At 73.7% G+C, this 9,608-nt stretch overlaps 1 protein-coding gene across 1 annotated transcript; it reads right to left on the minus strand.

Moving 5' to 3' along the window:
* Positions 1 to 1,560: 1,560 nt before the first annotated feature.
* On the minus strand, positions 1,561 to 9,580 carry TEPSIN (TEPSIN adaptor related protein complex 4 accessory protein). Its single transcript, XM_037494343.2, is given in 14 exon segments — positions 1,561 to 3,189; positions 3,545 to 3,679; positions 3,840 to 3,918; positions 3,994 to 4,107; positions 4,194 to 4,364; positions 4,828 to 5,041; positions 5,468 to 5,539; positions 5,619 to 5,694; positions 5,825 to 5,880; positions 5,883 to 5,891; positions 7,239 to 7,332; positions 7,408 to 7,499; positions 7,690 to 7,762; positions 9,521 to 9,580. Coding segments are annotated over 14 exon segments (1,752 nt in total). The 5' UTR covers positions 9,569 to 9,580; the 3' UTR covers positions 1,561 to 2,670.
* Between the last annotated feature and the right edge of the window lie 28 nt (positions 9,581 to 9,608).

Here is a 9,608-nt window from a genome sequence, read left to right on the forward strand (position 1 = left end):
ACCAGCAACCGGCCGCCCCGCCCCCCCCACCGCGCCGCCCCCGGATTGGCCCGCGGCCGCCCTATCCGGCTGTTCTGGGAGCCCATTGGGCCGCGGGGCTGTCCTTCGGGAAGCCCGGGTCTGGGCGGAGCCTCGGGGAGAGAGGAGGTGCGATTGGACGCGGCCGGAGGGGCGGGTCTGTGGGCGGGGCCCGGAGTAGCCCCGCCCCCGCGGGCGCGCCGTGGTCCTCGACGTCCCCTCATCCTGGGCGCTGTGTTTCGGTGTTTCCCAAAGTTTTGGCGGCCTCCCCGCAGCCCACGCCCCCCGCGGCGCCGCCCCTGCGGGATCCGACGCTCGAGGCCTTGAGACTTCTTTTTTGCGCAGGGCTGGGGCGCGGGCCGGGGGGGGGGGTGGGGGGGGTGCTGGGGCGCGGGCCGGGGGGGGGTGTGGGGGCGCGGGCCGGGGGGGGGGTGCTGGGGCGCGGGCCGGGGGAGGGGGGCTGGGGCGCGGGCCTGGGGGGTGGGGGGTGTGTGCTGGGGCGCGGGCCGGGGGAGGGGGGGCTGGGGCGCGGGCCTGGGGGTTGGGGGGGGGCTGGGGCGCGGGCCGGGGGAGGGGGCTGGGGCGCGGGCGCGGCCTCCCGGGACAGGGCGGGCGCAGCAGGCGGGTCCGCTGGGCCCGGGTCACTCCCTGTCGGGGGCTGGACTCGGCCCCGCGGGGACAGCCCGAGACGACCCTGGGCCCCAGGGCGGCCCTCGAAGTCCGCCCGCGCCACGAAGCCCCGTGGAGGCGCCACAGGCCCCGGCTGTCCCGCTCTCGGCCCGCCCTGGGGCCGCCGCCCTGTGACGCCTACTCGGTAAACCTCGCGCTCCGGCTTCTCGAGCCGCGGGGGCCGCGCGCTGGGGGCCGTGTGGGGAGAGGCGGGTCTGGAAGCGAAGCCGCCGGGTGCACCGACCCGGCCCGCGGGACTGTCCCGCCCCCGCCCCCGCCCGTCCTCTCGCCTCACCGCAGCCCGGGGCCTCTGCCGACCCTTCTGGGGGCAGGCGTCGCGGGAGACGTTAGCCGCGGGCGGGCATGGACGCCTGCCGGGCAGAAAAGAAACTCTACTTGGAGTTTGCTGAGTTGTTTTGACCTGAATGTTGAATTTTGTCTCTTCCTTTCGCTGCATGAAATGACCACGTGACTGTGGCCTTACTGGGGAGGGTCACACGGCCCAGGATAAAGGCCCCTTGGCGGGACCGACTCCGGCTGGCCGAGGGCCCTTCCTGCCTGTCAGAAGGACGCTGGGCTGTGGTTCTCTAGACCGAGTGCGTGTGGAATGTGCACCGGGACAGATTAAATTCTGGGCCATAAAACAAACTTTAACAAGTCACCAGCGTTACACGGTGCGTTCCCTCACTGCATCAGGACTACAGTAGAAATAGCAGAAAACCACACTTTCAAATAACCCTGGGGCAAAAACACTGAAAAATAGTTCAATCTGGGGCTCCCCAGTGGCGCAGGGGTCAGGTCTCAGCGCAGTGAAGCTGTTGGCAGCCACTGAGGCCCGAGGCTGATGGGCGGCCAGGGAGCCACCCACAGGGCGCGCAGACCTCTCCTGCCGCCCGCTGCTCCCCGCAGCAGCGCCTTCCAGTGCATCCGCCTGTGCTGCTCCCCGCTCTGGCTCTGGGGAGTCCGCTCACTCCCCACACCTCTGGGCTGCACCCCAGTGCTTCTACACATAAATAAAAATAACTCAAAAAAGAAAACTCAATCTGAATAGACGTAAAATACAGAAATTCACAGGACGCAAAACAACACCCAGAGAAGAATTTACAGCAGATGAAGAAACGGAGAGACAAAGGCAGTCGGAAAAACCACCCCCAAAAGTGAGTTCTTTGGAGACTGATATTAACAAACTTCAAGTCAGACTGACCAAGGGGGAGAACGGCGCCGACACGAAAGAGGGTCCCCTGGCTCATGGGGAACGACCGCTTTCCTGAAAGACAGAAGCTACCGGAACCCGAAGAACCAGGCAGCCGCGTCCTTCCGTGTCGGCCTCAGAAACTCGAAATGAAGAAAATGGCCCCAGAGCCCACTGGGGCGTTTAGGGCAGAAACAGGCCCTGCCCGAGGCGTGGAAAGAAGCTGTCGGCACCGTCTGTCCACGCGTCTGCGCCCCCCAGGCAGCTCGCAACGTGCCCAGACATGCCGGCCCAGCAGAGGCGCAGAGTGTGCAGGCGGCCACCGCAGCCACGCTGCGCGCAGGGGACTGGCCCTGAGGACGACCCCGGCTCAGCAGGACCCAGGCCGAATCCACACGTCAGCCTCGTCCCTCAGGCCAAATGGCCAGCATCGGCCTCTCAGAGTAAGGTCTCCTGGCGACACCCGCGGCCTGCAGGCAGGGCCAGGCCCGGCCCAGGGCCCCAGTGGCTGATCTCAACAGGCTCCGTCCTGATGCTGCCAGAGCTGCCCAGCACCGTCTGCCCTCCCCACGTAGGACCCCCCGGGGCCAGGCTGGGCAGGCAAGGCCACTGCCGCCCACGAGCCGTGCTCTCCCGAGGCATCTGGCGGCCGCTCCGGCCTCTGAACGGACCAACGCTGGGAACACCTGCAGGGGAGGCGGCGCACGGTGGCAGATGCTGCGGGCACCGGTCGGTGCGCAGGCCCTCAGGTGGGCCGGGACCAGGCGGGCCCGCGGGCCCAGCCCCCACCATCACACGTTCAAGAACGCAAAGGCCGATGGCTCGGAGCCAGGAGGCCCTTTGGCTGCTGCCCTCCGCGCCGATGTCCAGGGGGTCTGGGGGCCCGGGAGGGGCTCCTCCACTGCTGTCCCGGCACCTGCCAGGCGAGGACAGGCGACCAGCTCCATGCCAGCAAACAGGGAGCTGCCGCTGTCGTCAGGGGTGTCTGCACCCACCGGGCCAGGCTCAGGTTCAGCCCCGTGGTCTCCAGAACCTGCCAGTCTGTTCTCAGTCCCTGCGGTGTCCTGTGGGCCTGGAAGGGGGGCGTCCCCCAGGGGAGTGGAGGGCGCGGGGGCTGGGCGCGGGGCAGGACAGGGGGGTGAGAACAGGGTGGAGCTCAGCGGCTGCAGGGACGCTGGGCCGCCCAGGAAGGGCACAGCGTCAGCCAGCAGGTCAGACGGGCCCCCGCAGGCGGCGGCGGGTTCTGGGCTGGCCGCGGGCCTCCGGGCAGGGGGGCGCTGTCCGCACGAGGCTTCAAAGTGCCGCAGCACCTGGACGAGGGAGGGACGGGGGACGGTGAAGGCCCTCACAGGGCGCAGCCAAGGTCAGGCGGTTAAGGGCCTGAATTTTCAGCGGCCAGAGAAGCGGTGGGGGGTCTGGAAGGAAACCAGACCCAGGAGCTGGGCCCCAGAGGGGAGAAGGTGGGGAAAGCCGCCTCGACAGTCAAGAGGGCTTCCTGGAAGAGGCCCTGAGGCCCGTGGGCGCCAAGCTGCGAGGGGGAGGGGCCCCGGGGCAGAGCGGTGGAGAGAGCTGGGGCCCAGGGCCCTTAGGAGGCTGCGGCGGGGCGACGGCTGTTCTGAACCGGGAGGGACTGGGAACCGGGGGCTCCCCACGCCTGCTGCCCACCTTGGTGGCCTTGCTGGTCACAGGTCCCGGGCTGCCTGCGCTGAGCTCCTGCAGCCGCGGCCGGGAGAGCAGAAGGACGTGCTCCTGGGCCAGCAGGTCGGTGCCCCCGAGGGTGGCCAGGGCTCCCAGAGCTCTCTGCGGGGCCGAGGCAGTCGCAGGGACCCCGGGAGGGAGGCCCGTCTCCCCGGCCACCGCCCTCCTCTGGGCCCCGGGCCAGGCCAGCCCCCAGCGCTGGAAGCCAGGGCGCACCCCTCCCAGGGAGGCCCCGCGCGGAGCCGCCCCTCTCGCCGCTCACCATTTGCTGGCACTCGCTGGCCCCGTCCAGGCGGTGGATGAGCAGCTCCAGGACCGCCTCGCAGTTGAGCCGCCCGCACCTGCGGGCAGGAGGCGGCTGGGCAGGGGAGGCCCTCCCGCGGGGCCGCGGGGCCTGGGACGCGGGGGGCACTCACTCGCGGACGAAGTGCTGGGCCTCCTCTCGGCTCAGGAAGGCTCGGGGCCCCCGGGTCACCGCCTGCACCAGGCTCAGCTCCGGCTGGCAGTCTCTCAGGGTCGCGGCCTCCGCCCTGCGGGACCCGGAGTCACGGCGGAGCGTGGCCCCAGCCGGCAGGCCCCAGCGCAAGGCTGAGGGACACCCAGAGGCGCGCCTCACCTTTCCGCCAAGTCGCTGGGTGCCCCGCTGGCCCCTGGGGGGCTGTCGCTGCCGGACCGGCTGCCGGCACCGGAGGCCTCGCTCAGGCCGCTGCTCCCCTGTGAGGAGCTCTGGGGGCGGGGACTGCTCTCCGGCTCGTCCCAGCCCCCCCCGGCCTGCCCGGGCTGGTGTCTGGCGGCTGGAAGGACCCGCAAGGGCCCGTCAGAGCCAAGGACCTCAGGCCCCCACGCCCGCCTCCCGGGAGCCCCTGTCCCGCAGACCCAGAGAGGCGGGCGGGGCCCTCGCGCCCACCCCGCAGCACGACCGTCTGCCCAGCGCAGGTGCCTGTTCCCTCCGCCCGCGCCCGCAGAGCCTGGGGGGCTCGCCGCCGACCCCCAGGTCCCGCAGGGGCCACAGAGCAGCCGGGAGGCTCTGGGCTGTTGAGTCCCGGTTCTGCTCCTGGGGAGCTGGGGCCCCGGGAAGCCCGCCCCGCCCCTCGGGCGGCAGCAAGGAGAGCCCAGTGTCCAGGAGCCCGCGGGCGGCGCCGGCCAGCAGGGAGTCGCCGGGCAGCGCCCTCGTAGCCCCCTTGCCTGGCGCTCCACCCCCAGCGGGTGACGAGGAGAAGCTCGCTGCGCGCCCTGCAGGGGAGCCAGACCCCTTGACAGCTCGGGCACCTGGGGTGGTGCCAGGGGGCGGCGGCCGGGCCGGGGGGGCACCGAGGCTGGCTGAGGGCGTCACGGCAGGCTGGTAGGCGTCGCCCCGCGGCAGGGGCCTCTGGGCTCCTGGGCTGCCCGGCCCAGGGCGCACGGCGTGAGCCACCGCCTCGGCGGCCTTCTGGATGGTGGAGAGGAAGACCTCGCCTGCGGATCCTACACGGAGGGGGAGGGGAGCTGGCCCTTCCAGAAGCTTCCCGGTCACCGCACTTCAGCGCACTCCCCAGCTCCACAGAGCCCAGGGCGCACCGCAGAGCGGCTCGCCTGGAACTTGGGCCCCCAAGGTGCTCACGCGCAATGCTGGGGAGCCCTCTCCTATGACAGTGCTGGCACCCCAAAGAGAGGGAGGCTCGGGGCTGCAGGAGCGCCGGGGGGCCAGCGGCCGAGGCAGCATGGGGCCGGGTCGCCCAGCACGTTGGGCCTCGTGGGCATTCCCAGCCAAGCCTCCGGCCGGCCCGGCCCCGCCTTCCCACCTGCCACCCTCTCGCAGGCAGTGATGGGCAGGGAGATCGGCCCTGGGGGCTGCCCGGGGCCCACCCCGTGGAACCCACCCCACACCCCTAGGGCCCATGCGGCACTCACCCGTGTGGGCCCGCTCTCTGCTGTAGCCAAAGCCCTGGGGAGCGCCCTGGGGCCGGGACTGGGAGCCCATGCCTGCGAGGGGCGGGGGGGGGGTGTCAGTGCCAGCAGCCCCCACTCCCCGCACAGGTGGAGGGAAGGGGCCGGGCTGTACCTGCAGGCGGCAGGGCTCTGGGGGGCGGGGCAGGTGGAGGTGACGGGGTGTCAGAGAACAAAGCGCTGCCCAGGTCCTGGACGAGAGGGCAGACGGCTCAGTGGGGGGTTGGGGCGCTGCCCCCTCCCCTGCAACTCGGCTCCGCCGCCAGGCCGGCTCCTCGGTGCCCCCCAGGGCTGTTCTGGGAAGCGGCTGGCCTGGCTCACCTGGGCGGCCGCCCGCACCTTCTGGTACAAGCTGTTCCCGTGGAGCGGGTCCGGGGTCCTGCGAACACTGCGGCGGAGGCTGGGGCTCAGGGCGTGGGGCTGCGGCCTCCAGGGGGTGCAAGCCAGGGGCGCAGAGCCTCCCGGCCCCACCTCTGCACCCCTCCCGGCCCTGACTTGAGCCCCGAGGTACCACCCCCAGGCCGGTCTCTCCGCTCCCCAGAGCGCCCCAGCCCCTCCGGCTCCGCCACTGGCCCCAGCCCACAGGCCCCGTGGCCCTTGCGCCGCGTCCACGTCACGGCCCAATTCACCCGGCGCCCACCCAGAGGATGGGGGCTCGTCCCACCCAAAACCCTCCGAGTTCTTCCCGGGACGCGCCGCGGGCCCACCTTCCGCCCCCTCCCCAGAGGTCCCCCCGAGCCCGGGCAGGCTCCCTAGCTCAAGAGCCCCAGCGTGGGGTGAAGCCGCCCCCGAGCTCTTCCGGCCTCAGGCCTCTCCCGCAAAGGGCACCCGCCTCTGTCAGGGGCCGTCCGAGGGCGACCTCCCGGCTCCCGTGTCACAAGAGTCTCCCTTCCGCCCCTCCCCGCTGCCGGCCCCGAGCTGGCCCCGAGCCGCGCAGCCCGCCCTGTGCCCGGCACGGCTGGTGGGAGGCGAGTCCGCAAGCGGGTCGCGGGGGCAGAGCCGTCCCCACGGGGCCCACCGCCAGGCCCCAAGCGCAGCCTCCCCCCGTGCCAACCTGCACCCCCGCACCCCTTCGCCAGCCCGAGCTCAGCCCAGCGAGCCCTGGGGGCTGCCCCGCCAGCCACGCCCCCCGCCCTCCAGCCTCCCGGGGGGACGCCCCAGCCGCCTGGCCCGCGAGTGAAGGGGGCTGCTCCGCCCAGCCCTGGGGAGCCCAGCTCCCAGCCCCGGGGCACCTCCCAAGCGTGCGGGCAAGCGGGGTCCAGGCTGCTCCTGCCTGTGGGGGGCCGGTGGCGGCCCTGCTCGCGTCCCCGGGGAAGGGGCGATGCGACCCGGGGCCTGGAGGACGGACACGCTCGCCAACCACTGAGCCTCTTCCGGGCGACGGTGGCCCCTCGGGGAGCGGCCTGCGTGCTAGGGCAGCCGAGGGCGCCGGGATGGGAGTCCAGGAAGTGGGTGGACGCTCGCCTGAGGGTCAAGTCCTTCCAGAGACTCCTCAGAGCCAGGCGGGGGGACGGTCCACGCGGAGGCGACACCAGCTGGGACCCCCCTGGGCCCCCACAGCCTCCCGCGAGCCTTCCCAGAGGTCCCGCTGAGAGCGCCGGCGGGGAGTGCTGGCCAGGGGAGGGCGGTCACGGCCAGGACCGGGCAGGGCACCGGACGGCCCAGTGGGCGGCTCAGACAGAGGCACGGCCTGGGATGAGCTCGGGAGGGCCGCGCCCCGGGACGGTCCCCGCACCTGTGGCCTCCTGGATGAAGGCGGGGTTGCGCCTGAGCAGCAGCAGGAAGGCCGGGGACCCGTGGGCACACAGGTGCAGCAGGATCTTCAGCACCTGGGGGGTCAGGGGGGGCTGGGCCTGGCTCCTGGCAGCCGCTGGCTCTGCCCGCCCCCCCCAGCCCAGCCTCACCTTGAGCTTCACGCGGCCGGAGCCGCCGTGCAGACGGCTCAGCAGGTACTCCAGGAGACACTGGCTGCTGCCCGGGGACTCGTGGGAGATCTCTGGGAGCGCCGGGTTAGGGGAGCAACGTGCTCTGGACACACCCCTGCCCCGCCCCAGCCTCGGCTCCAGGTCCCCGCGAGGCCCTGGGCTCCGGGGCCACCCCCAGCAGTAGAGGAGCCGGGGAGCCTGCACGGGAGAACCGGGACCCTCCTGCGGCCCTGGGCCCGGCGTGGGAGGCAGGGAGGATACTGGAGATCTCCTCGAACAGGTAGCCTGGGCAGGGGACCTCGTCGTCCGACGTGCCCTTCAGGAGGATGGGGAGCTGCCGGGCGAGAGGCCCTGGCGGTGAGTCCACGGCCGCTCGGGAGAGCCCCCCAGCGCAGGGCCTGGCTCCCAGGCGGGGGTGGGCCTGGAGAAGGTGGCCTCCAGGCAAGGGGGGCACGGCTGGGGCTTAGACCCGCCAGCAGCGTCCACAGCCCCACCCAGGGGCTCCCCGGGCGGGACCCCACGGAGAGGACCCAAAGCAGGACTGAGCCCGCGGTCCTGCTCGCCGCGACGCCCGGCCTGGCAGACCCGGGCAAAGGGGCGGGAGTCCGGCAGGAGGCCCCAGGAGGGCAGCCGGGGAGGGGACACTCGGGGGGCAGCGAGCCTGGAAGAGGCGGCCGGCGCGGCTGCGGGAGGGCGCGCGGGTGAGGGGCTTGCGGGTGAGGGGCATGCGGGTGAGGGCTTGCGGGTGAGGGCGCGCGGGTGAGGGGCATGCGGGTGAGGGCTCGCGGGTGAGGGGCTCGCGGGGGAGGGCTTGCGGGGGAGGGCTTGCGGGTGAGGGCTCGCGGGTGAGGGGCGCGCGGGTGAGGGCTTGCGGGTGAGGGGCGCGCGGGTGAGGGCTTGCGGGTGAGGGGCTTGCGGGTGAGGGGCGCGCGGGTGAGGGCTTGCGGGTGAGGGCTTGCGGGTGAGGGCTTGCGGGTGAGGGCTTGCGGGTGAGGGCTCGCGGGTGAGGGGCTTGCGGGTGAGGGCTCGCGGGTGAGGGGCTTGCGGGTGAGGGCTCGCGGGTGAGGGGCTTGCGGGTGAGGGCTTGCGGGTGAGGGCTTGCGGGTGAGGGGCTTGCGGGTGAGGGCTCGCGGGTGAGGGCGCGCGGGTGAGGGCTTGCGGGTGAGGGCTCGCGGGTGAGGGGCTTGCGGGTGAGGGCTTGCGGGTGAGGGCTTGTGGGTGAGGGGCTTGCGGGTGAGGGGCTTGCGGGTGAGGGCTCGCGGGTGAGGGGCGCGCGGGTGAGGGCTTGCGGGTGAGGGCTTGCGGGTGAGGGCTTGCGGGTGAGGGCTCGCGGGTGAGGGGCTTGCGGGTGAGGGCTTGCGGGTGAGGGGCTTGCGGGTGAGGGGCGCGCGGGTGAGGGGCGCGCGGGTGAGGGCTTGCGGGTGAGGGGCTTGCGGGTGAGGGGCTTGCGGGTGAGGGCTTGCGGGTGAGGGCTTGCGGGTGAGGGCTCGCGGGTGAGGGGCTTGCGGGTGAGGGCTCGCGGGTGAGGGGCTTGCGGGTGAGGGCTTGCGGGTGAGGGGCTTGCGGGTGAGGGGCTTGCGGGTGAGGGGCTTGCGGGTGAGGGGCTTGCGGGTGAGGGCTCGCGGGTGAGGGGCGCGCGGGTGAGGGCTTGCGGGTGAGGGCTTGCGGGTGAGGGCTCGCGGGTGAGGGGCTTGCGGGTGAGGGGCGCGCGGGTGAGGGGCGCGCGGGTGAGGGCTTGCGGGTGAGGGGCGCCGGCTCCGACGCCCCCGAGCAAGGGCGGCGCGTCCACAGGGCCCGGCCGCGCGGCGTCCTCCTCGAGGGCCGAGCCCCGGGGACACCGCCCGGCGGGGCCGCCTCCGCGCAGGCCCTGGGGCTCCCGCCGGCGCTCCGCGGGCTGCGGTCCCCCGCGGGCGGGCGGGCTCGGGCCGGGCTCCTCCCGGGGCCGCGTCAGGCCGGAGGGCGCCCCGGCCCCGCGCTGCCGGCAGTCGGGCTCGTCTCTGGGCCCGCCCACACCCGTGCGCGGGGGCCGGCGGGGGGCCGGGGCGGGGCGGCGGCGGCTCCGGCCGCGGCCGCCCGCGCGCCCCGCACTCACCCTGTGCAGGAAGCTCAGCCGGTCCCGCAGCGGCGGCGCGGCCGCCATGGTGCCGGTCACCTCCCGTCCCCGCCCACTTCCGCCAGGC

Source organism: Talpa occidentalis, unplaced genomic scaffold, assembly GCF_014898055.3.
Source record: "Talpa occidentalis isolate TD23 unplaced genomic scaffold, MPIMG_talOcc4v2.1 talOcc4.7, whole genome shotgun sequence".
In the NCBI taxonomy this organism is placed as follows: Eukaryota; Metazoa; Chordata; class Mammalia; order Eulipotyphla; family Talpidae; genus Talpa; species Talpa occidentalis.